This window comes from Bombina bombina, chromosome 2 (assembly GCF_027579735.1).
Source record: "Bombina bombina isolate aBomBom1 chromosome 2, aBomBom1.pri, whole genome shotgun sequence".
Classification (NCBI taxonomy): Eukaryota; Metazoa; Chordata; class Amphibia; order Anura; family Bombinatoridae; genus Bombina; species Bombina bombina.
Genome location: NC_069500.1, coordinates 142,000,159 through 142,027,950, shown reverse-complemented (window position 1 = coordinate 142,027,950; position 27,792 = coordinate 142,000,159). Strand labels below are relative to the sequence as shown.

At 39.1% G+C, this 27,792-nt stretch overlaps 1 protein-coding gene across 1 annotated transcript in view; it reads left to right on the top strand.

The window, feature by feature from the left end:
- CDC20B (cell division cycle 20B) overlaps positions 1 to 27,792 on the top strand; it is a 129,654-nt gene that overhangs the window by 98,906 nt on the left and 2,956 nt on the right. Inside the window, exon 10 of the mRNA XM_053699688.1 lies at positions 7,960 to 8,077. Within this exon, the coding sequence (XP_053555663.1) occupies positions 7,960 to 8,077 (118 nt within the window). The remainder of the gene's footprint in view (positions 1 to 7,959; positions 8,078 to 27,792) is intronic.

Below are 27,792 nucleotides of genomic sequence, written 5' to 3'. Positions count from 1 at the left end.
TATGAAATATTTACAGTAATACATAAACACTTTATTAAATATGAATATTGCATAAATATGCTTTTACATGTTTTCATCTACTTGACTGCAAAGGGCTCCAATGCACTTATATATGTCTATAAATGTATACATATATATTTATGTGTTTATAAGTGTATATATGTCTGTAAATACATATGTACACATATAAATACATATGTACACACACACACACACATATATATATACAAATATATATATGTATATATACATAAGTCCCAAAGGAAAAAAGTGAATGGCTCCAGCACTGTTTCTTTAAAAGTGAAAAAACCTTTATTAAAGGGACACTAAACCCAAATATTTTCTTTCATGATTCAAGTAGAGAATACAATTTTAAACAACATTCCAATTTACTTCTATTATCTAATTTGCTTCATTCTTTAGATATCCTTTATTGAAGAAATAGCAATGCACATGGGGGAGCCAATCACACAAGGTATCTATGTGCAGCAACCAATCAACAGCTACTGAGCCTATCTAGATATGCTTTTCAGCAAAGTATGTCAAGAGAATTAAGCAAATGAGATAATAGAAGTAAATTAGAAAGTTGTTTAAAATGGCATACTCTTTTTAAATCACAAAAGAAAAAATGTGGGTTTCATGTCCCTTTAAGGTGACAAAATGAACAGACAGCAACGTTTCGGGTAACGCAGACCCTTAATCATGCTTAAGGGTCTGCGTTATCCGAAACGTTGCTGTCTGTTCATTTTGTCACCTTAATAAAGGTTTTTTCACTTTTAAAGAAACAGTGCTAGAGCCATTCACTTTTTTCCTTTGGGACTTATATATGAGAGGTGAGCAGGACCCTCTGGCTGCCGTGCACTTTGCTAACCAATTCTGGACTGTTGCTTGTGCTGGACCTATTGCTCTCTTTGTATATATACATACATATACATATTTAGACATGTGTATGTATGTATCTCTATGTTAAAGCCCTTTGCAGTCCTTTTCTTCTGTTAAGTGTGATCAGTCCACGGGTCATCATTACTTCTGGGATATTACTCCTCCCCAACAGGAAGTGCAAGAGGATTCACCCAGCAGAGCTGCATATAGCTCCTCCCCTCTACGTCACTCCCAGTCATTCTCTTGCACCCAACGACTAGATAGGATGTGTGAGAGGACTATGGTGATTATACTTAGTTTTTGTCTTCAATCAAGAGTTTGTTATTTTAAAATAGCACCGGAGTGTGTTATTATCTCTCTGGCAGAGTTTGAAGAAGAATCTACCAGAGTTTTTGTTATGATTTTAGCCGGAGTAGTTAAGATCATATTGCTGTTTCTCGGCCATCTGAGGAGAGGTAAACTTCAGATCAGGGGACAGCGGGCAGATGAATCTGCATAGAGGTATGTAGCAGTTTTTATTTTCTGATAATGGAATTGATGAGAAAATCCTGCCATACCGATATAATGTCATGTATGTATACTTTACACTTCAGTATTCTGGGGAATGGTACTTCACTAGAATTACACTGTAAGAAATACATAAAGCTGTTTAATAACTAGAGATTATGTTTAACGTTTTTGCTGGAATGTAAAATCGTTTTCATTTACTGAGGTACTGAGTGAATAAATGTTTGGGCACTATTTTTCCACTTGGCAGTTGCTTAATCTGTTTTCTGACAGTTTCTGTTCTCCCTCACTGCTGTGTGTGAGGGGGAGGGGCCGTTTTTTGGCGCTTTTACTACGCATCAAATATTTCAGTCAGCAACTCATTGTATTCCCTGCATGATCCGGTTCATCTCTACAGAGCTCAGGGGTCTTCAAAACTTATTTTGAGGGAGGTAATTTCTCTCAGCAGAGCTGTGAGAATTGTAGTTTGACTGAGATAAAAAACGTTTATTCTGTAATTTGTTTCCTGCTTTCAGAATTTGTTATCTTTGCTAATGGGATTAAACCTTTGCTAAAGTTGTGTTGTTTACAAGGATTGAGGCTATAACTGTTTCAATTTATTAATTTTCAACTGTCATAGATCTTCTGTGCTTCTTAAAGGCACAGTACGTTTTAATATTATTCTAATTGAATTGTATTTCCAAGTTGCAAGTTTATTTGCTAGTGTGTTAAACATGTCTGATTCAGAGGATGATACCTGTGTCATTTGTTGCAATGCCAAAGTGGAGCCCAATAGAAATTTATGTACTAACTGTATTGATGCTACTTTAAATAAAAGTCAATCTGTACAAATTGAACAAATTTCACCAAACAACGAGGGGAGAGTTATGCCGACTAACTCGCCTCACGTGTCAGTACCTACATCTCCCGCTCAGAGGGAGGTGCGTGATATTGTAGCGCCGAGTACATCTGGGCGGCCATTACAAATCACATTACAGGATATGGCTACTGTTATGACTGAGGTTTTGGCTAAATTACCAGAACTAAGAGGTAAGCGTGATCACTCTGGGGTGAGAACAGAGTGCGCTGATAATATTAGGGCCATGTCAGACACTGCATCACAGGTGGCAGAACATGAGGACGGAGAACTTCATTCTGTGGGTGACGGTTCTGATCCAAACAGACTGGATTCAGATATTTCAAATTTTAAATTTAAACTGGAAAACCTCCGTGTATTACTAGGGGAGGTGTTAGCGGCTCTGAATGATTGTAACACAGTTGCAATACCAGAGAAAATGTGTAGGTTGGATAAATATTTTGCGGTACCGACGAGTACTGAGGTTTTTCCTATACCTAAGAGACTTACTGAAATTGTTACTAAGGAGTGGGATAGACCCGGTGTGCCGTTCTCACCCCCTCCGATATTTAGAAAAATGTTTCCAATAGACGCCACCACAAGGGACTTATGGCAAACGGTCCCTAAGGTGGAGGGAGCAGTTTCTACCTTAGCTAAGCGTACCACTATCCCGGTGGAGGATAGCTGTGCTTTTTCAGATCCAATGGATAAAAAGTTAGAGGGTTACCTTAAGAAAATGTTTGTTCAACAAGGTTTTATATTGCAACCCCTTGCATGCATTGCGCCGATCACGGCTGCAGCGGCATTCTGGATTGAGTCTCTGGAAGAGAACATTGGTTCAGCTACTCTGGACGACATTACGGACAGGCTTAGAGTCCTTAAACTAGCTAATTCATTCATTTCGGAGGCCGTAGTACATCTTACTAAACTTACGGCGAAGAATTCAGGATTCGCCATTCAGGCACGCAGGGCGCTGTGGCTAAAATCCTGGTCAGCTGATGTTACTTCTAAGTCTAAATTGCTTAATATACCTTTCAAAGGGCAGACCTTATTCGGGCCCGGGTTGAAAGAGATTATCGCTGACATTACAGGAGGTAAAGGCCATGCCCTGCCTCAGGACAAAGCCAAAGTTAAGGCTAGACAGTCTAATTTTCGTTCCTTTCGTAATTTCAAAGCAGGAGCAGCATCAACTTCCTCTGCACCAAAACAGGAAGGAGCTGTTGCTCGCTACAGACAAGGCTGGAAACCTAACCAGTCCTGGAACAAGGGCAAGCAGGCCAGGAAACCTGCTGCTGCCCCTAAAACAGCATGAATTGAGGGCCCCCGATCCGGGATCGGATCTAGTGGGGGGCAGACTTTCTCTCTTCGCCCAGGCTTGGGCAAGAGATGTCCAGGATCCCTGGGCGCTAGAGATAATATCTCAGGGATACCTTCTGGACTTCAAATACTCTCCTCCAAGAGAGAGATTTCATCTGTCAAGATTGTCAACAATCCAGACAAAGAAAGAGGCGTTTCTACGCTGCGTACAAGAGCTCTTGTTAATGGGAGTAATCCATCCAGTTCCACGATCGGAACAGGGACAGGGGTTTTACTCAAATCTGTTTGTGGTTCCCAAAAAAGAGGGAACTTTCAGACCAATCCTGGACTTAAAGATCCTAAACAAATTCCTAAGAGTTCCATCGTTCAAGATGGAGACTATTCGGACAATTTTACCTATGATCCAAGAGGGTCAGTACATGACCACTGTAGATTTAAAAGATGCTTACCTTCACATACCGATTCACAAAGATCATTATCGGTACCTAAGGTTTGCCTTCCTAGACAGGCATTACCAGTTTGTGGCTCTTCCATTCGGATTGGCTACAGCTCCAAGAATCTTCACAAAGGTTCTGGGTGCTCTTCTGGCGGTACTAAGACCGCGGGGAATCTCGGTAGCTCCATACCTAGACGACATTCTGATACAAGCTTCAAGCTTTCAAACTGCCAAGTCTCATACAGAGTTAGTGCTGGCATTTCTAAGGTCACATGGATGGAAGGTGAACGAAAAGAAAAGTTCACTCGTTCCACTCACAAGAGTTCCCTTCCTGGGGACTCTTATAGATTCTGTAGAAATGAAGATTTACCTGACAGAGGACAGGCTAACAAGACTTCAAAGTGCTTGCCGCACCCTACATTCCATTCAACACCCGTCAGTGGCTCAATGCATGGAGGTAATCGGCTTAATGGTAGCGGCAATGGACATAGTACCCTTTGCACGCTTACACCTCAGACCACTGCAACTGTGCATGCTAAGTCAGTGGAATGGGGATTACTCAGACTTATCCCCTTCTCTGAATCTGGATCAAGAGACCAGAAATTCTCTTCTATGGTGGCTTTCTCGGCCACATCTGTCCAGGGGGATGCCATTCAGCAGACCAGACTGGACAATTGTAACAACAGACGCCAGCCTTCTAGGTTGGGGTGCCGTCTGGAATTCTCTGAAGGCTCAGGGACAATGGAGTCAGGAGGAGAGTCTCCTGCCAATAAACATTCTGGAATTGAGAGCAGTTCTCAATGCCCTCCTGGCTTGGCCCCAGTTGACAACTCGGGGGTTCATCAGGTTTCAGTCGGACAACATCACGACTGTAGCTTACATCAACCATCAGGGAGGGACAAGAAGCTCCCTAGCTATGATGGAAGTATCAAAGATAATTCTCTGGGCAGAGTCTCACTCTTGCCACCTGTCAGCAATCCACATCCCGGGAGTGGAGAACTGGGAGGCGGATTTCTTAAGTCGTCAGACTTTTCATCCGGGGGAGTGGGAACTTCATCCGGAGGTCTTTGCCCAAATACTGCGACGTTGGGGCAAACCAGAGATAGATCTCATGGCGTCTCGACAGAACGCCAAGCTTCCTCGTTACGGGTCCAGATCCAGGGATCCTGGAGCAGTCCTGATAGATGCTCTGACAGCACCTTGGGACTTCAGGATGGCTTACGTGTTTCCACCCTTCCCGTTGCTTCCTCGATTGATTGCCAGAATCAAACAAGAGAGAGCATCAGTGATTCTAATAGCACCTGCGTGGCCACGCAGGACTTGGTATGCAGATCCTGTCCACCTTGGTCTCTACCTCTGAAACAGGACCTTCTGATACAGGGTCCCTTCAAACATCAAAATCTAACTTCTCTGAAGCTGACTGCTTGGAAATTGAACGCTTGATTTTATCAAGACGTGGGTTTTCTGAGTCAGTTATTGATACCTTAATACAGGCTAGGAAACCTGTTACCAGAAAGATTTACCATAAGATATGGCGTAAATACCTATATTGGTGTGAATCCAAAGGTTACTCTTGGAGTAAGGTTAGGATTCCTAGGATATTGTCTTTTCTACAAGAAGGTTTAGAAAAGGGTTTATCTGCTAGTTCATTAAAGGGACAGATCTCAGCTCTGTCCATTCTGTTACACAAACGTCTGTCAGAAGTTCCTGACGTCCAGGTTTTTTGTCAGGCTTTGACCAGGATTAAGCCTGTGTTTAAAACTGTTGCTCCACCATGGAGTTTAAACCTTGTTCTTAATGTTTTACAGGGCGTTCCGTTTGAACCCCTTCATTCCATTGATATAAAGTTGTTATCTTGGAAAGTTCTATTTTTAATGGCTATTTCCTCAGCTCGAAGAGTCTCTGAATTATCAGCCTTACATTGTGATTCTCCTTATTTGATTTTTCATTCGGATAAGGTAGTCCTGCGTACTAAACCTGGGTTCTTACCTAAGGTAGTTACTAACAGGAATATCAATCAAGAGATTGTTGTTCCTTCTTTATGCCCAAATCCTTCTTCAAAGAAGGAACGTCTACTGCACAACCTGGATGTAGTCCGTGCTCTAAAATTTTACTTACAGGCAACTAAGGAATTTCGACAAACGTCTTCTCTGTTTGTCATTTACTCTGGGCAGAGGAGAGGTCAAAAAGCTTCCGCTACCTCTCTTTCTTTTTGGCTTCGTAGCATAATTCGTTTAGCTTATGAGACTGCTGGACAGCAGCCTCCTGAAAGAATTACAGCTCATTCTACTAGAGCTGTGGCTTCCACTTGGGCCTTCAAGAATGAGGCCTCTGTTGAACAGATTTGCAAGGCTGCAACTTGGTCTTCGCTTCATACTTTTTCCAAATTTTACAAATTTGACACTTTTGCTTCATCGGAGGCTATTTTTGGGAGAAAGGTTCTTCAGGCAGTGGTTCCTTCTGTATAAAGAGCCTGCCTATCCCTCCCGTCATCCGTGTACTTTTGCTTTGGTATTGGTATCCCAGAAGTAATGATGACCCGTGGACTGATCACACTTAACAGAAGAAAACATAATTTATGCTTACCTGATAAATTCCTTTCTTCTGTAGTGTGATCAGTCCACGGCCCGCCCTGTTTTTAAGGCAGGTAAATATTTTTTAATTTATACTCCAGTCACCACTTCACCCTTGGCTTTTCCTTTCTCGTTGGTCCTTGGTCGAATGACTGGGAGTGACGTAGAGGGGAGGAGCTATATGCAGCTCTGCTGGGTGAATCCTCTTGCACTTCCTGTTGGGGAGGAGTAATATCCCAGAAGTAATGATGACCCGTGGACTGATCACACTACAGAAGAAAGGAATTTATCAGGTAAGCATAAATTATGTTTTTTGTTATTGAGCCCTTATAACTGTTTTATGCAAAAAAAAATTTTTTATTAGATAGTGCTATTAAATGAGTACTTTCAAATGTATTTCTGATGTGTTTTGTGACACTTTTTTGTCTCGTGTAACAGTTAAACAGAGCTCTGAAGTCGCCATATCCCGACGCGTTAAATTCAATTGTGCTCAAACAATTGTGTTTACTTTCAACCTGTAATACGTGTGCTACTTCCTACATACGCAAACACCCGCAATAAACCCAAAGTCACTTGTGCGCAACAGTTAGCGTACCACTCGTAATCTATCCCATAATGTTTAGCTATAAAGGTGATTATAATCTAATCTCATTTCATTGTGAGGCACTACCTTTAGCATAAATGTCAGTATAATATAAAAATGTTTGGGTACCCCTGGTGTAGTGGGATTTGATCTGATGCCAACAGACAGAGCAAACAGAAGTATTTTTTAAAGCAGGAGTGCCCATACTTTGGGGAGTTAGAATTACTTCTACTAATGCATGTACTCAGCATAAGAAAATCTGAGGTTGCACGTGAAATGTATCTTCATAATTAATACAGGGACTAATACTCTTGTGTGGTATTACACGTTTTTACATTTGTTTTAACTTGAGAACTTACTAATGGCTAAAGTGAAATGCAACTCAACAGTCTTGTGATCTACTGACACCTTCTTTAAAAGAACACTAAAGTCTAAATTAAACTTTCATGATTCAGATAGATAATGCAATTATAAAAAATACTTTATAATTTACATCCATTATCTAATTGTGCACATTCCTTTTTTATACTGTATTTACACTTTCTGAGGCACCATGTATTACTGAGCATGTGCAAGACTTTCACATGATACAGGAGTAGGAAATATAAGCACATTTTGAAATTTGCCAGAAATTTGAAATTCGGAGTAAGTGCTATTGCATTATCCTGTATTTATGCATTTGTTGATTAGGTGATTCTATTATATTTAGCGGTCCTTTAAAGGAACTGCATGCCCATTATTTATTGCTGTATCAATGTATATAAACACAGACCAAGTCTGTACTTTTTAAGTCAAATGTGTATATTTAGACTTTTTATTGTTTTAGATTTGTTCCCTCCTTTGGTTACCTGAGACAAAACAACTGTTGACTGGTCATGGTCCACCCAAAAATCAAATGACTGTTTGGCAATACCCATCTTTATCAAAAGCTACCGATTTGTCTGGTAAGTAAAGTGATATTATGACACATAAATAAAGGGAAAATCATGAATTTAATTCTACAAGCTGGTAACTTACAGATCACATGCTAAAACTATATCTAAAATATAGTGCTTTATATTTCCCGGTTTCACTGCAAAATGTTTTTTAAATATTGTTTTATTGTGTGACCAGTGTGAAAAGCAATTTTTGTATGCATTGTATGTATCAGCATTTAAAATATTGGGGTTGATCACAATCTTTACAATATCTGTTCCCGATAATGTGGTTCAGTTTTTGCTGATATGGGAAGTGTCTTCTGGGTCATCACAATCCAAAATAGATTTGGCCACTAAAACCTCTACAGTCATGAACGAGTTTTTGCTAAAAAAAACTTCCTAAAAACGTGTTTTTAATTGTTAAGTACTTGTGATCGGGCTCAAAACTGGGTAATCAACCAAAACTGGCATTTACAATGGCAGTTTCACACCTGTAAAGGGATATTAAACCCTATTTTTTTCTTTCATGATTCAGATAGATCAGCAATTTTAAGCAACTTTCTAATTTACTCCTACTATCACTTTTTCTTCATTATCTTGCTATCTTTATTTAAAAAGCATGCATTTAAAGCTTAGGTTCAGAACCCTGGATAGCGCTTGCTCATTGGAGGCTACATTCAGCAAACCAATAAGTAAGCATAACCCAGGTTCTCAACCAAAAATGGTCCGGTTCTTAAGCTTCACATTCCTGCTTTTTAAATAAAAATAGCAAGAGAACAAAGAAAATGTGATAATAGGAGTAAATTAGAAAGTTGTTTAAAATTGCATGCTCTATCTGAATCATGAAAGAAAAAAAATGGGGTTTTAGTGTCCCTTTAAGTTTACGTTACAGCTGTATTAAATGAACCCCTTTGTGCAGTTTGCAAGAGAAATCGTTGTTTACATGTGCAGTTTATGCTAGAATGATTACAGAGTCCTAAGTGATCTAGTTAACTGCTTAGCATAACAAAAAAGTGTCACAAAACACAACAAAAATACATTACAATGTATTCTTACATATAAATAACACCATCTTATAAAATATTTTAATGCAATTTTTAAAAATAATTTTTTAAGGGTTAGAAGATATGAGGTCTTAGGTGTTAGAAAAAAAATACAGGCAAAGGGCTTTAACATAGAGATACATAAATATACATGTCTAAATATCTACATGTATGTGTATGTACATATATATATATATATATATATATATATATATATATATATATATATATATATATATATATATATATATATACAGTGGTATGCAAAAGTTTAGGCACCCCTGACAATTTCCATGATTTTCATTTATAAATAATTGGGTGTTTGGATCAGCAATTTAATTTTGATCTATCAAATAACTGAAGGATGCAGTAATATTTCAGTAGTGAAATGAGGTTTATTGGATTAACAGAAAATGTGCAATATGCATCAAAACGAAATTAGACAGGTGCATAAATTTGGGCCACCCAACAGAAATATTGCATCAATATTTAGTAGTGTCTTCTTTAGCAGAAATAACAGCCTCTAGACACTTCCTATAGCCTGTAATGAGTGTCTGGATTCTGGATGAAGGTGTTTTGGACCATTCCTCCTTGCAAAACATCTCCAGTTCAGTTAGGTTTGATGGTTGCTGAGCATGGACAGCCCGCTTCAAATCACCCCACAAATTTTCAATGATATTCAGGTCTTGGGACTGGGATGGCCATTCCAGAACATTGTATTTATTCCTCTGCATAAATGCCAGAGTATATTTTGAGCAGTGTTTTGGGTCGTTGTCTTGTTGAAATATCCAGCCCCGGTGTAACTTCAACTTTGTTTCTGATTCCTCAACATTATTCTCAAGTATCTGCTGATATTGAGTGGAATCCATGCGACCCTCAACTTTAACAAGATTCCCAGTACCGGCACTGGCCACACAGCCCCACAGCATGATGGAACATCCATCAAATTTTACTGTGGGTAGCAAGTGTTTATCTTGGAACGCTGTGTTCTTTTGCCGCCATGCATAAGGCCCCTTGTTATGACCAAATAACTAAAAATTTGTTTCATCAGTCCACAGCACCTTCTTCCAAAATGAAGCTGGCTTGTCCAAATGTGCGTTTGCATACCTCAAGCGACTCTGTTTGTGGCGTGTGTGCAGAAAAGGCTTCTTCCGCATCACTCTCCCATACAGCTTCTCCTTGTGCAAAGTGCGCTGAATTGTTAAATGATGCACAGTGACAACATCTGCAGCAAGATTATATTGTAGGTCTTTGGAGCTGGTCTGTGGGCTGTTTTTGACCGTTGTCACCATCCTTTGCCTCTCCGATATTTTACCTGGCCTGCGACTTCTGGTCTTAACAAGAACTGTGCCTGTGGTCTTCCATTTCCTCACTATGTTCCTCACAGTGGACACTGACAGCTTAAATCTCTGCGATAGCTTTTTGTAGCCTTCCCCTAAACCATAATGTTGAACAATCTTTGTTTTCAGGTCATTTGAGAGTTGTTTTTAGGCCCCCATATTGTCACTCTTCAGAGGAGAGTCAAAGAGAACAACAACTTGCAATTGGCCACCTTAAATACCTTTTCTCATGATTGGATGCACCTGTCTATGAAGTTCAAGACTTAATGGGCTCACCAAACCAATTGTGTGTTCCAATTAATCATTGCTACGTAGTTACAGTTATTCAAATCAACCAAATAACAAGGGTGTCCACATTTATGCACCTGTCTAATTTTGTTTTGATGCATATTGCACATTTTCTGTTAATCCAATAAACCTCATTTCACTACTGAAATATTGCTGTGATAGATCAAAATGAAATTGCTGATCCAAACCCCCAATTATTTTTAAATGAAAATCATGGAAATTGTCAGGGGTGCCTAATCTTTTGCATACAACTGTGTGTGTATATATATATACACACTCCCAGGAAGGGGTTCTGTGTAAGGGGAGGGAGGACGACTACCTCCTCTCCCTGGGGATGGCTCTGCCGCTGGGGAGAGAGACCGGTTGTCTCCTCTCCTTGTACCTGGCTCTGCCGCTGGGGAGAGAGACCGACTGTCTCCACTCCCGGGAAGGGGTTCTGCCGCTGGGGAGAGTTATTGACATCCGTTTCTCCCTGCAAGGGGTTCTGTGTAAGGGGAGGGAGGACGACTACCTCATCTCCCTGGTTTACCAGAGCTGCTGCAAGGGCTGGGCAGAGGCCGGTGGCTCTCTGCCCTGTTGCTAGCGCTTCTGCTAGGGTGGCCCCCTGGTCCAAGACCATAAGCTCGGAGCCAGACTGCTGATCGAGATCCAGCAGCCCTGGTTCCCTTTTTCTTTGTTGCCATTCCTCCACAGTCAAGCTCCATGAATCCCAGAGGGCTGCACCCCAGATCTGTATACCCCTGGCGCGCTGCTTAGCGAGATCTAACAGCCTCTTGTATTCCTTGACCAGTGCCTCTTCCTGGTCAATTATAAAATCCAGATCGTCTAGTAGCCAGGATTCCTCCAAGAGATCCAGCAGTTCCTCTTGGAGCCCAGAGATATCCTCCAGACCCTGGTCCGTCTCACTCCCAAACTGTGGGTCATCTGTCCTTTTTGTAAATAGCAATCCAGGGCCGCCGAAGCCAAAGCCCTCTGTGAGGGAGCCATCCTCCAGCCATGGCTGCGCTTGCATAGCGAGCCATTGGAGGGCCCGATAGCCGTCCTCCACCCACATCTCTTGCTGGACCAGTCTATGTAGAACAGATAACCATTCCTTCTTTGGCTGTTTTCCCAGGAAAGGCACTCTCACGGTCAGTCGAACCCGGAACCTTGTGTCATTCGTGGGGAGGACCTTTCCATTGTCCTGCTCCTGTTGAAGAGCCTCCCACCAGAGTTCCCGGCAGATCAGGTCCCTCTATTCCAACACGTCCTGTTGGTAAATAGGACCGTCCAGCTGGGCCAGCGCCTCCTGTACTTTCCTTAGAAATTTGACTTTCATACTTACCGGCTACTGTGGCCCTTCTCCTCTGTCAGCAGGAATCACATGAAAGAAGAAGATCCCACCTCTTCCAGCCAATGTGACGGATACCCCGACTGGGTAGCTCCACCAAATGGGTCCTGCTTCCTCCCTAAATAATAACTAAATTATTAACCCCTAATCCGCCAACCCCAACATTGCAAACTACCTATCAAAAGTATTAACCCCTAAACCGCCAAAGCCCACAACGCAATACACCTATCAAAAGTATTAACCCCTAAACCACCAAAGCCCACATCTCAATACACCTATCAAAAGTATTAACCCCTAAAACGCAAATAAATAAATTACTAAGCCCCCTAGCCTAACACCCCCTAAATGAACCCAAATTACCTAAATTACAAAATACTAGTTACTATTAAAATAAAAAAAACTAACACTACTTTAAAAATTAAATTAAACTAAGTATAAATTAAAGGGGAAGTCTATTCAAAATTAAAATTCTGGTGTAGACAGTCCCTTTAAGCTACAATTACATAAAATAAAAAAAATCTAAGATTACATAAAATTAAAAACAAAATTACCAAATTTAAAAGAATTATACCTTATCCCTATGAGAAAAAAACCCCCAAAATAAAAACACCCACTACTCTAAGAATAAACTACCAGTAGCCCTTAAAAGGGCTTTTTGCAGGGCATTGCCCCAAGATAATCAGCTCTTTCACAAACAATACACAAAGTAACAGTAACCCCCCTCCCAAATAAAAGAACCTAACACTAAAAAAACCTAAACTACCAATTGCCCTGAAAAGGGCATTTGTTGGGCATTGCCCTTAAAAGGGCATTTAGCTCTTTTACTGCTCACCCTATCTAAATAAAAAAAAAACTAAGTCTAACCCCCAGGTTAATACTCACCATTCTTGAAGTCCGGCGGAGAAGGTCCTGTCCCATGCGGTGAAGTCTCCTTCCAATCGGCGACCTCTTCTTCCAGGAACATCCGGAGCGGAGGGCGGAGATGAAGACCGACGAGTCTGGAACTGAAGATCGGCAAGCCATGAACTGAAGACCGGCGACCCTGGAGCCATGGAGAGTGGAGGATCTTCTTCGTATGATCGCCGCCGTACACTGGATTGAGAATTCAAGGTACGCAATTAAAAATGGCGTCCCTTGAATTTCTATTGGCTGATTTGAATCTTCAAATTTAAATCAGCCAATAGGATGAAAGTTACTCAAATCCTATTGGCTGTTCAAATCAGCCAATAGGATGAGAGCTACTGAAATTCTATTGGCTATTCAAATCAACCCGGGTTTGCGCTTGTGCGAAAACTTTTTACTTTCCACTTGTAATACACACGCTACCTGACACGCTCAAAAAGCTTCTAGCGAATTTATCATAATCTTGCCCATTGTGTGATGCACAAATATAACATAAATTGTTAATTAAAATATGAGTAATATGTTATAATAGGCAGAATATAAAACTATTTCTTTCATGTAATTGGCAAGAGTCCATGAGCTAGTGACGTATGGGATATACAATCCTACCAGGAGGTGCAAAGTTTCCCAAACCTCAAAATGCCTATAAATACACCCCTCACCACACCCACAATTCAGTTTTACAAACTTTGCCTCCTATGGAGGTGGTGAAGTAAGTTTGTGCTAAGATTTCTACGTTGATATGCGCTTCTCAGCATTTTGAAGCCCGATTCCTCTTAGAGTACAGTGAATGTCAGACGGATGTGAAGGGAGTATCACCTATTGAATGCAGTGGTTTTCCTCACGGGGATCTATTTCATAGGTTCTCTGTTATCGGTCGTAGAGATTCATCTCCTACCTCCCTTGTCAGATCGACGATATACTCTCATTTTCCATTACCTCTACTGATAACCAGATTCATCTCCTACCTCCCTTGTCAGATCGACGATATACTCTCATTTTCCATTACCTCTACTGATAACCGTTTCAGTACTGGTTTGGCTATCTGCTATATATGGATGGGTGTCTTTGGTAAGTATGTTTTCATTACTTAAGACACTCTCAGCTATGGTTTGGCACTTTATGTATTTTATAAAGTTCTAAATATATGTATTGTACTTATATTTGCCATGATTCAGGTTTTCAGTATATTTCCTTTAGCAGGCTGTCAGTTTCATATCTGGGAAATGTTTTTTTAGGAAAAATATATTTCTTACCTGGGGTGTAGTCTTTTTCAAATTGACTATCTTTTCATTTCGCGGGCAGAATTAGGCTCGCGAGGGCGCAAAGTGCTAAACTTTATTGCGTCATTTTTGGCACAAGATTTTTTTGGCGCGAAGTTACGTTCGTTGACGCAATTTCATCATTTCCGGCGTCTTAGTTGACACCGAGTCCTTCACAAGGTTGCGTCTTCTGTGACGCGAGTGTGTCATTTCCGGACGTTTTTGCCGCCAAAAAATATCTTTCTGTTTGTGCCGTGCGTCATACTTGGCACCAAATATTTTCATTATTTAAGACCCCATTCCTATATGCCTCTTGCCTTTTATCTATGTCAAAGGGCTATGCTGTTTGCATTTTTTTCCCTTTCCTGCAACTGCCATATAAGGAAATTGATCATTTTGCTTTATATTTTGTTTTTTTCTCTTACATTTGCAAGATCTCTCAATATGATCCTGTCTCAGAAATCACTGTTGGAACTCTGCCGCCGGATAACGGTTTTACCAAAGCTAAGTGCATTTGTTGTAAACTTGTGGAGGTTATTTCTCCAGCTGTGGTTTGTAATAGTTGTCATGATAAACTTTTACATGCAGAAAATGTATCCATCAGTAGTAGTTCATTACCTGTTGCTGTTCCCTCAACATCTAATGCACAAGATATACCTGTAAATTTAAAAGAATTTATTTCTGATTCTATACAGAAGGCTTTGTCTGCCTTTCTGCCTTCTAATAAAAGTAAAAGGTCTTTTTAAACTTCTCATAAAGTTGATGAAATTTCAAATGACCGACAACATACTAAATTATCCTTCTCTGATGAGGATCTATTTGGTTCAGAAGATCCTGCCTCAGATATTGACAATGACAAATCTTCTTATTTGTTTAAAATGGAGTATATTCGCTCTTTGTTAAAAGAAGTGTTGATTACATTGGATATGGAGGAAACTAGTCCTCTTGATATTAAGACTAGTTAACATTTAAATTCTGTTTATAAACCTCCTGTGGTTATTCCAGAGGTTTTTCCAGTTCCTGATGCTATTTCAGATATGATTTCTAAGGAATGGAATAGACCTGGTACTTCTTTTGTTCCTTCTTCAAGGTTTAAAAATTGTACCCTTTGCCAGCAGTTTCTTTAGAGTTTTGGGAAAAAATCTCTAAAGTTGATGGGGCTATCTCTACTCTTGATAAATGTACTACTATTCCTACGGAAGATAGTACTTCTTTTAAGGATCCTTTAGATAGAAAACTTGAATCTTATCTAAGGAAAGCCTATTTATATGCTGGTCATCTTCTCAGGTCTGCAATTTCTTTGGCTGATGTTGCAGCTGCATCAACTTTTTGGTTGGAACATTTAGTGCAACAAGAATTGGATTCTGATTTGTCTAGCATTGTTCGCTTTTTCCAACATGCTAATCATTTTTGATATCATCTAAATTGATGTTAAATCTATGTCTTTAGCTATTTTAGCTAGAAGAGCTTTGTGGCTTAAATCTTGGAATGCTGATATGACTTCTAAGTCCAGATTGCTACCTTTTTCTTTCTAAGGTAATAAGTTATTTGGTTCTCAGTTGGATTCAATTATTTCAACTGTCACTGGGGGAAGGGAGTTTTTTGCCTCAGGATAAAAGAGCTAAGGGTAAATCTAAAGCTTCTAATCGGTTTCATTCCTTTCGACAAAATAAGGAACAGAAATCTGATCCTTCCCCCAAGGAATCTGTTTCCAGTTGGAAACCTTCCTCAAATTGGAATAAATCCAAGCCATTTAAGAGATCAAAGCCAGCCCCCAAGTCCGCATGAAGGTGCGACCCTCATTCCAGTTCAGCTGGTGGGGGGGCAGATTAAGATTTTTCAAAAATGTTTGGATCAATTCGGTCCAAAATCAATGGATTCAGAGTATTGTCTCTCAGGGGTACAGAATAGGATTCAGAGTAAGACCGCCTGTGAGAAGATGTTTTCTCTCACGCATTCCAGCAAGCCCAGTAAAGGCTCAGGCTTTCCTGAAGTGTGTTTCAGACCTGGAGTTATCAGGGGTAATAATGCCAGTTCCGTTTCAGGAACAGGGTCTGGGGTTTTATTCAAATCTATTCATTGTCCCAAAGAAGGAAAATTCATTCAGACCACTTTTGGATCTAAAGATTTTGAATCGATATGTAAGAGCACCAACTTTCAAGATGGTGACTATAAGGACTATTCTGCCTTTTGTTCAGCAAGGGCATTATATGTCCACAATAGACTTACAGGATGCATATCTTCATATTCCGATTCATCCAGATCACTATCAGTTCCTGAGATTCTCTTTTCTAGACAAGCATTACCAATTTGTTGCTCTTCCTTTTGGTCTAGCGACAGCTGCAAGAATTTTTTCAAAGGTTCTCAGTGCCCTACTCTCTGTAATCAGAGAGCGGGGTATTGCGGTGTTTCCTTATTTGGACGATATCTTGGTACTTGCTCAGTCTTTACGTTCTGCAGAATCTCACACGAATCAACTAGTGTTGTTTCTTCAAAGACATGGTTGGAGGATCAATTTACCAAAAAGTTTTTTGATTCCTCAGACAAGGGTAACCTTTTTAGGTTTTCAGATAGATTCAGTGTCCATGACTCTGTCTCTAACAGACAAGAGATGATTAAAATTGGTTTCAGCTTGTCGGAACCTTTAGTCTCAATCATTCCCTTCAATGGCTTTGTGCATGGAAGTTTTAGGTCTCATGACTGCAGCATCGGACGCGATCCCCTTTGCTCGTTTTCATATGAGACCTCTCCAGCTTTGTATGCTGAACAAATGGTGCAGGGATTATACACAGATATCACAATTAATATCCTTAAATCCCAATGTTCGACTCTCTCTGACTTGGTGGTTAGATCACCATCGTATAATTCTAGGGGCCTCTTTTGTTCGTCCAACCTGGACTGTGATCACAACAGATGCAAGCCTTTCAGGTTGGGGGGCTGTTTGGGGATCTCTGACAGCACAAGGGGTTTGGGAATCTCAAGAGGCGAGATTACCAATTTTGGCCTCTGTTGAAGAGAGAACCGTTCATTTGTTTTCAGACAGATACAATCACAACTGTGGCATATGTCAATCATCAGGGCGGGAAGTATCCCGGATACTTGTTTGGGTGGAATCCAGCTACTGTCTAATTTCTGCGGTTCATATCCCAGGTATAGACAATTGGGAAGCGGATTATCTCAGTCGTCAGACTTTACATCCGGGAGAATGGTCTCTCCACCAGGATGTGTTTTCTCAAATTGTTCAGATGTGGGGGCTTCCAGAAATAGATCTGATGGCATCTCATCTAAACAAGAAACTTTCCAGGTACCTGTCCAGGTCCAGGGATCCTCAGGCGGAAGCAGTGGATGCGTTGACACTTCCTTGGTGTTATCATCCTGCTTATATTTTCCCGCCTCTAGTTCTTCCAAGAGTGATCTCCAAAATCATAATGGAGCGATCGTTTGTGCTGCTGGTGGCTCCAGCATGGCTTCACAGGTTTTGGTATGTGGATCTTGTTTGGATGTCCAGTTGCCAACCTTGGCCACTTCCTTTAAGGCCAGACCTTCTATCGCAAGGTCAGTTTTTCCATCAGGATCTCAAATCATTAAATTTGAAGGTATGGAAATTGAATGCTTAGTACTTAGTCATAGATGTTTCTCTGACTCAGTGATTAATACTATGTTACAGGCTCGTAAATCTGTTTCTAGAAAGATATTGGAAGATGGTAAAAAACAACAACAATCTGTTACAAATGGACTAAGAACTAATACGCTCCTTGTGTTTAGACCGCTGCCTTCTTTCAGTCTCTCCCCAGGGACTGTGGTTAAGATAGGATTGCAGTAGTAGATGGCGCAGGTCTTTAGGAATTAGTCTCAGGTTGTATAATCCCTCTGATGATAAAGAGAAAAGGGCTTGGCGTGTATGTTAAAGCCAATTAATAAGAGTGCAATATACTCACTACATAAGTTGCATGGTGTCCGCTTGTCTGAAGTGTGCCACTCAGATGTCTGGTAGCTGTAATCCACAGAGGTTTGGTAAACTGGGAGCAAGATAAAACTCCAGTGAGAGGTTCCGGTAGAGGAGGAGCCAGACAGGTGTTGCTGTGCTCACAGCTCCAGTCCTACAGCCTGTGGCAGTGGAAATTTTCGCGCCGTGCCCCAGCCCTGGGGCTGCTTTTTGGGATAGTCAATAAAAACGTCTCTGGAACCTCTACCAGTGGACTGTCAACCCACTGGTGTATGCCTAATACCAGTCATCTAGGCTTACTTCAGTTGAATTTACTTGTCCTATCTGGCTAAATCAGGTGTGCCGTACTCCACCTGTTCCTCAGCCTTAACGCACTCTATCTCCCCCGGAGGAGTTTCTTTCTTTCCCTGACTGCCCAGGCATTAATTTTTCTCTCCCCCCCCCCCCTACCTGCCTGCCCCGCCAGGTTAACACGGGGGTCGAAGACCGCTCTGTAATTTTGCAATTTTACCTGCTGTGCCGCTGAAGACTTTCCTTCTGTCTAGCCCGGTGCTCCTGATACCCGGTGTTTGCCCCGCCCCCTCCCCCACCGGTGCTGCATGGGAGGGAGCAGGGACCGGTCCTGGATCGGAGACCGGGTGTGGAGTTTGCTCTCTCCGTTGCTGAGGGTGTTTGGTCGAGACGCTTCTCTATCCCCTCCCACAGTTGCTGCGAGAGGGGAGTAGAGGCTGGAATTCCGAACGGAGCCGTGAAGCAGAAGGTCTCAGAGGCGGCCCCCTTATGGTTTTGACCTTGCCAACAAGGATCTGCAGCTCGACGAGGAACACGGAGGGCAGGCAGGCAGCACGAGAGGGGGTGAGTGCTCCAGTACTGTTCTCTTGGCATGTCTTTGGGAAACGGCAGCTAAACCTCTCAGGAGGAACTGCAGGATAAAACTCTAGATTTAAAAACTGTTTGTGAGTGGTCTAGAGGCCCACCGAGAGACATAACACATATTTGCAAGAGGACATTACTTCCATCTGATAAGGGACACTAAGGGAGAGAAAAAAACAAAAAAAAGAGACTTTCACTGGCCACCTTTGCAGTATAAGTAAGACTTAAAAATATAACGAAAAAACAGGTCTTCAAGGGGGGGGGGGGGGGGAAAGAAAAGAGAAAAAAAAGAAAGGAGAAATAAGTAACTCTGGGACTCTCTGTTAATACATCTTCAGACTAGAGCTAAGGAACTGGTCGTCTTACTTATAATGCATTTTTTCTTGTCTTTTTTTCCCTTATGGTATAGTGGTTACAATGTGGATGCTTATAATGCATTTAGCTACTTCATTTGAAATGTATCTTCTCATGCTATAACCCCCTAAGTGTTTGTTAATTAGTTAACCACATTTGTCCTTAAAGCATTTTAAGGTTGCCTTGGGGAAATTTGAAATTTAAAAAGGGTAGGGAAAGGAGGGAAAGGGGTATATGATGTGTTAGGCATACTCAAATGTATAGTTGATTGTAGATATCTAGGATCTCCTTACTCTCTTTCTTTGTGTCATGACCCAACAATAGCGAACCCCCCCCTCCTGAAAAACTTCAAACCTATCATTTATGAACCTAGGACTAGTTCTACAGGATTACACCCAAAATTATCTAACAACGGTCATTTGGCTTCTATGGAGATATAAGCACACTATATATAACAGCAAAGCAGAATCCCCAAAAGCTCTGACTAATATAACCTGGTAACACATAAGGTATTCATTTAGATAATTAGACAGAGATACTTTTGAAATGTAAAAATTAGATTGTGTGTAATGTCAATTGGGACTTACTACTGTTGTTGAAAGAAAACAATTTATTAAGAAACTGAAAAATGTATTCTGTCTCTAGGGAAGTGCATATTCACTTTTTCATACTTGCCAAATATAAGAATATAAGAATCAGATCATATGGGATGAGAACTGGGACTTATTCTTGGTAATAATTGAGAAGTTAGGCCATTCATCCAGCTTCTATTAATCCCCTATACAACAAAGAAACACCAGACATAGTAAGTCTCTGAAAGATCTCTCTAAAAACAGTGACTACAAATAAGATAATAAGTTTACTATATTTAGGAAATTATCTTCACTTTAAGTGTACAGGTACAATATAGTACTAATCGAGTAGTTAGGAAATTATCTTCACTTTAAGTGTACAAGTACAATATAGGATTAATTGAGTATTCAGGAAATTATCTTCACTTTAAGTGTACAGGTACATTATAGTACTAACTGAGTTGGGCTCTCTACTATGTAAGATAGTTTAAAATAGACTAAGTGAGAATAACTCTGTAAAATCTAGACTGCTGATTTAAGGGCTCAAGGTTAAATACAACTAATATAAGATAATTGATATCTGGATCTGGGATCCCTGGTGATCTTATACACTTTATAACAATAATAACACTTACTTGGCACTATTTTGTCACTTGACTTTCTTATTTTCCTTCACCTCCCTCCTCACCCCCTGTAGAAGGGGGTGGGGATCTTCACTTCTTCACTTCTTCACTACACTCCCTTAGTCTCCAATTTTTTTTTTTTCTTCTCTCTTCCCCTTTGCCCATCACTTCCACCCTCTCAAAAATTAATCACAATCACAATTAACTCTAAACTTCTTATATTGCACATCTTCTTTTTTTTTTATCTATTCCGTCAACACACCTATGGATACATTTTTAAATTCACCATCTCACACCAAAATCACTTCACCAACCATGGCTTCCAGACCTAGAGACAGAAGGAATAAGACAACAGCTGAAACTTTGGTCGAATTACACCCTGAGCCAGCCCCTTTCTTAAAGCAGACTGACGCGATAAATCCACAGCTAATTGTGAGTGATATCATTGAAGCCCTGAACCCAAAATTTGAATCTCTTAGATTAGAGATAAAACAAGATATACACGCATTATCAGTAGAAGTTAAGCAATTCTCTGCAAGGATTCAGGAGATTGAGCAGAGAGTATCAGATTTGGAAGACCTCACAGTATCTCACGACACTAAAGTACAGGCCAACTCACTTTCACTGATAGAATTACAAAGGAAAATCGAGGATTTAGAGAATCAGTCTAGGAGAAATAACGTTAGGATAATGGGGTTCCGGAAACTACTCAATACGCAGATCTAATAAAGTTTACAGCAGAGACTCTTCATAAACTTTTTAAGATGCCGCAAGAAATACTACCCCTAGCCGTAGAACGGGCACACAGACTGGGGAGATCTCCCTCATCAGGTGGAGATAAAATTAGATCCAGACCTATAATAGTGAGATATCTGAATTACCAGGACAAGATTAGGATCATGCAATTTTCACGTAAAAACGTGCCTATTCTATTAGAAGGAAATAAGATCTTGGTTTTTCAAGATTTTGCTTATGAAACCTCCCTAAAAAGGAGGGAGCTCTCCCCAATTTGTGGCAGACTGATTAAAGAGGGACTATTTGCTACACTTGTTTATCCAGCTAAACGTAAGGTAGAAATGCAGGGTCACATCTATTTTTTTGATAATGTATCTGAGGCAGAAAAATGTTATACTGAGAAATGCACTAAGTAGTGTTGATTTAAAGGAGAGAAAGGGGAAGGGAAATGGTATATATGATAATAACCCTGTTGTAAATATTGATATATCAAAATGTCTCTCAGCTTTATACACGGTTGGATGTATTTTCCTTTTTCTGTGTTTTTTTCTCTTTTTATCTCTGATGGGTAAGGTTGACAAGCGCAGAAAGGGGGGTAGGGATAGGGGGGGATGTTTTTTTTTAAAATTTTATTATTATTTTTCTTTCTATCAGCTTATTCTTCCTTTCCCCTTATAAATGGTGGCTAAAGTAAGAAAATTGATCTTATCCTCCTGGAACATTGGAGGGATATCTACTCCAATAAAGCGTAAAATGATGATCTCACAATTGAGGAAACTCAATACAGACATTGCCTTCATTCAGGAGACACATTTAACTCCAGCAGAATCATTGAAATTAAGATTTTCATGGGTCAAGGAAGTATTCTTTACACCTAGTATAGGTAGAAAAAGAGGAGTAGCTATTCTATTAGGAAAAAAACATCCCATGTGAAGTATTGCTGGAAGTTAATGATCTGGAAAGTAGAATTTTGATTTTAAAAATAAAAATTTTAAACTCTATATTTACTCTATGTAATATATATGCTCCTAATAAATTTTAACCAAGATTCTGGGAAATTTTACAAAATAAAATCTTACAATATGGGGAAGGCAATATAATTGTAGCAGGGGATTTTAATATGACCTCACAAAGTCCCCTAGATAGGTACAGGCAAACAAATATTACTCATATCTCTAAAAGAGATAAATTGGAAAATAAAATGTTCAAAACTCTATTTAGGAATCTAGCTCTTAAAGATATATGGAGGATTCAAAATCCAACTGAAAGAGAATTTACTTGTAAAGCTAGGAGTGTGAATTCCCTGTCAAGAATTGACTTATTTCTAGTCAATGAGAATCTATTAAAAATAGGAGCCTTAGCTAAGATAACGCAAGTCACTATATCAGATCATGCCCCAATTACTCTAAGTATTCCACTAAGTAATAAAATACACAAATCACAGCGCTTCTTTTTTCCTAAATTTCTAATAAAAAACTTAAAATTTAAAAACTGGTTGACTACTAGAATGACGGAATTTTTTGCATTAAATCTTGGATCAGTTAATGACCCAAGCCTATTATGGGAGGCAGGCAAAGCAGTAATTAGAGGGGACATCATTGCCTATATGGCTAATCTTAAACGAAAAAATACACACAGGGAAAATGAAACACTGAGGTCACTCACCAATTCTTACAATAAATATCTAGCACAACCCACATCTGCAAATTGGAGGAGATATACCTCTGCTAAGAGAGTTAGAGATACTTTTTTAATGCATACCTCGGTTCAAGCTGATTTTAAATACAGACCTAAGTTTTATCGATACGGGGACAAGGCAGGTAAACTATTAGCTAAACTAGTTAAAAATACACAGGGGAGCTCTGCTATTGATTCACTTCTTGAGCAAGATATTATACTTAAAGACCCAAATGAAATTCTTGAGGCTTTCTCTGTCTATTATAGGGATATATATTCATCTAGGGAGTCGGATCTGAAAACTGCAGAATTATTTTGGAAAGGGCTCGAATATCCACGTCTGAATGACGAAGCGATAGCCAAAATTAATGCCCCCATTTCTGATCAAGAAATTGCTAATGCCATTAAAAATCTGAAATTGGATAAAGCACCGGGGCCTGATTCTCTGCCTAGTGAGTTCTATAAGATACTGTCACATGTCTTAATTCCTCATTTGAGAAATCTTTTTAACTACTATTATATAGAAAATAAGACTATTTCCCAGAACTTTGCTGTATCTAACACAGTGTTAATCTTGAAACCAGGAAAAGATACTTTGAAAAAGGAGTCTTACCGCCCCATCGCGTTATTGAAAACTGATTATAAGCTGTTGACATCAATTTTAGCTAAAAGGCTTCAACATGAAATAGGAGTATTAATTGACAAAGATCAGGCAGGATTCTTACCTAAGCGTAACTTAACGGCCAAAATCAGAGAATTGCTCTTAATTATTGAGTATTTTTATAATTCACAAGAGATTATAGGACAAGAGAAATCTGACTTAGCAATTATCGCGCTTGACGCAGAAAAAGCATTTGACTCAGTACATCATCAGCATATTTTAACCTCATTATCTAATTTTGGCTTTAAAGATAACTTGATCTCCCTTATTGATAATATATGTAATAATTCATCTACTAAATTGATTGTCAACAACTTAGAATCTAATCTAATTAATCTTCAGAGAGGCACAAGACAAGGATGCCCACTATCACCTCTTTTATTCGATTTAGCGATTGAATCGCTAGCTCTTAAAATTAGGCAATCTCTTGAGGGAATAAAGATTGGTTCAGCAGAGCAAAAGATTGCTTTATATGCTGATGATGTGCTGATTTATATTTCAGATACAGAAAAGAACATTCCAAAATTATTGTCAATTATCAACTCCTTTGGAACTTTTACTGGTTATAAAGTAAATAACTCCAAATCGGAAATAATGTGGATTAGGAAAAATGAGACCTCCCTCCACGCGACACCTTTTAAGGAGGTAGTGTCATATTTCAGATATCTTGGAATTAATGTATCAGCTAACCCAAAAGAGTGGTATGGTCTTAATATCTCTACTATATTATCAAAGATAATAGAATATATGAATAGTTGGCAAAATCTTCCACTCTCTCTATCAGGACGCATTGCTATATTTAAAATGGTTCTCCTTCCAAAAATTATTTTTCCGTTACAAAACATACCGTTCATATTGAAAGTTAAAGATTGGAAAAAAACTGAACAAAGGTTTAAGATATTTCATATGGAAATGTAAAAGGCCCCGTATTTCGTTATATAAGTTATAGCTACCCAAAAAATATGGGGGACTGGCTTTACCTGATCTTAGCAAATACAGCTTAGTTTTTCTCTCACGCATTGCGATAGATTGGATTGTAAATAAAGATTACTTCACAAATAATACGCTGGAAAAAAATATTATATACCCTTACAACCCTATGGCTCTAATTCACTGCCCAGTTCAATTAATCCCAAAAAAGGTGAAATGTCTCAAATCGATTTATACGATAATACAGGCCTGGAAGAAGTATGGACAAAAAGTGGGTATTGATCTCTCTATTCGAAAATTTCAATGCTTATGTGGTAATCCAGAATTTCAACAAGGAACACAATCTTGGATATTCCAGACCTGGCAAGGGAAGGGGTTAATTTTCATCTCTCAACTTATAGAGCAAGAAACCTTATCAGTAAAAGCTTTTGACAAATTAAGACAAGAATATCAATTAAGTAACAAAGATTTTTTTGCCTATCTACAGGCCAGGCACTATCTTTTTTCTCTTACTGAAAAATTTGGGTGGTCATGGTCATGGGGAAAATTAGACAGCTGGCCCATTCTAGCCAAAAATGACTTAACTTCTATTTCACCTTGGTATGAGCTGGCAATCAGGGAAGCTTAAATTTAAGCCAGATAACACAGAGTTGGAATTGTCTATCCCCAGGATTAAACATAGAGATAGAACAGGTAGAAAAGTCCATAATTGCAACAGCCCAAACAACTCTATCTGTAAGTTGGAGAGAATCACATATCAAACTCTTATATAGATCTTACTATACTCCATTGAAAAGATCCAAATGGCACAATTATAAATTTAATACTTGCCCGAAATGTGCATATCCAGCAGCTGATATAATACACATGATATGGGCATGTCCCAAGATAAGACAATTATGGCGGAAAGTAGAGTTTTGGCTTAAAAAAGTATTGAAGATATATTCTATCTCTATTTCTCTGGCAGAGGTTGTCTTCCTTAGAGAATCTTCCTTGGCCCCTGAACACAAGATGGCTAGAAATGTAACGATTCTGGCAACAAGAAATTTAATCTTTAAGAATTGGCGAGGTTCTATGACACCTAGTATATTAGAGATTAAAAACTATATGAAAAAACAGTGTATTACTGAACAGATGGACACAACCCTAACATCTGAAAGAGATATAACACTTTTTTTTCGAAAGTAGTCCACATTCATTAAGATCTTCCCACCAGAAGAAATAAATCAGTTAATTTATCCCTTTAGATACTCTGAAATAGTGATATTAGATAGATGGTAACATTTAACTCCTCTCTCCCTTTTTTTTTTTTCTCTCTCTCTTTCCCCCCCCCCCATGTTCCACCCCGCACATATCACTCTATATTTTGATAAAGAGCAAAAGGATCAGGTAATTAATTTATAGGACATGAGTGTAAGAGAAACAATCTTTCATTTATTCTTTTTTTCTTTTTCTCTTTCAGTATTGTCTGTAATGATGCATAATATATATATAAAATGCCTTCATTGGGTACATTTAATATTGTTTCGTTAACAAAAGACATGTATTTTGTTTTTTTATCAGGATATGATAAATGTCTTGCTTTTGTATAATGACATTAAGTTTTGAATAGAATGTTCTATGTTTCTGTACTCAATGCTGGTAAATAAAGAAATCTTTAAAAAAAAAAAAAACTCCAGTGAAAAATATGCAAAATCTGTGATAATAAAATAAGTAGTAACTTACTCCATCAAAATTGAACTTCCGGCACTGTCACAGCAAAAGAACGAAATGATGTTCCAATTTAGATAAAAATATATTTATTAGCTCAACGTGTTTTAACTTATGCAAACGTCTTTTTCAATAGCATATATAAAACAGGTAAAAACAGTTGAAAAGTTTTTTAAGCTGTGATAATTATGGCCGGTTTAAAACAGGTGGTCTATGTTCCAACTTCCTGTGTTAAACAGGAAATTGGACTCACAAAAGATTAAATTGTAAACATCTGATATGATTCATATTCATCCCTAACCAAATGTTACATGATCGCAAAGTTAAATTTCAGATTATGCCGCCAAATGAATTAAAATTTTGGTGTAAAATCAAATGGTTAGGTATGAATATATATATCAACCAATGAAAATGAGTGTTGCTATGCAATAGCCAATAGAGGAATTCCCAATAAATAGTCCTCAATCGAGTAGTGTTAGACAAATAGTTCCATTTCAGGTCTGCTTTTGTCATGTGATTCTGCACACCGTAGCGAAATGACGTAAGTCATAATGAATAATGTTTAAACAAATAGTTCCATTTCAGGTTCGCCTTTTTTATGAAATGTTACGGATCTGTCAAAAGAAGAGAGCGTCCAGGGTGACGTTTAGACAAATAGTTCCATTGGTTTGTATCAAGCCTGTTATTAAATCAATCTCTCCTCCTTGGAGTCTTAATTTGAATTTAAAGGCTTTACAGACTCCTCCATTTGAGCCTATGCATTCTTTGGACATTAAACTACTTTTTTGGAAAGTGTTGTTCCTTTTGGCCATCTCTTCTGCTAGAAGAGTTTCTGAATTAGCTGCTCTCTCTCTTGTGAATCTCCTTTTCTGATTTTTCATCAGGATAAGGCATTTTTGCGAACTTCATTTAAATTCTTACCTAAGGTTGTGAATTCTAACAACATTAATATAGAAATTGTTGTCCCTTCCTTGTGTCCTAATCCTAAGAATTCATTGGAGAGATCTTTACATTCTTTGGATGTGGTAAGAGCTCTGAAATATTATGTTGAAGCTACTAAAGTTTTCAGAAAGACTTCCAGTCTATTTGTTAGCTTTTCTGGTTCCAGGAAAGGTCAGAAGGCTTCTGCTGTTTCTTTGGCATCGTGGTTAAAGCTTTTGATTTATCAAACTTATTTGGAGTCGGGTAAAACCACGCCTCAGAGAATTACAGCTCATTCTTCTAGATCAGTCTCCACTTCGTGGGCTTTTAAGAATGAAGCTTCAGTTGATCAGATTTGCAAAGCAGCAACTTGGTCTTCTTTGCATTCATTTACTAAATTCTATCATTTTGATGTACAGGTAGCCCTCAGTTTACGCCGGGGTTAGGTTCCAGAAGGAATGGTTGTAAATCGAAACCGTTGTAAATTGAAACCCATTTTATAATGTAAGTCAATGGGAAGTGAGGGAGATAGGTTCCAGGCCCCTCTCAAAATTGTCATAAGTAACACCTAATA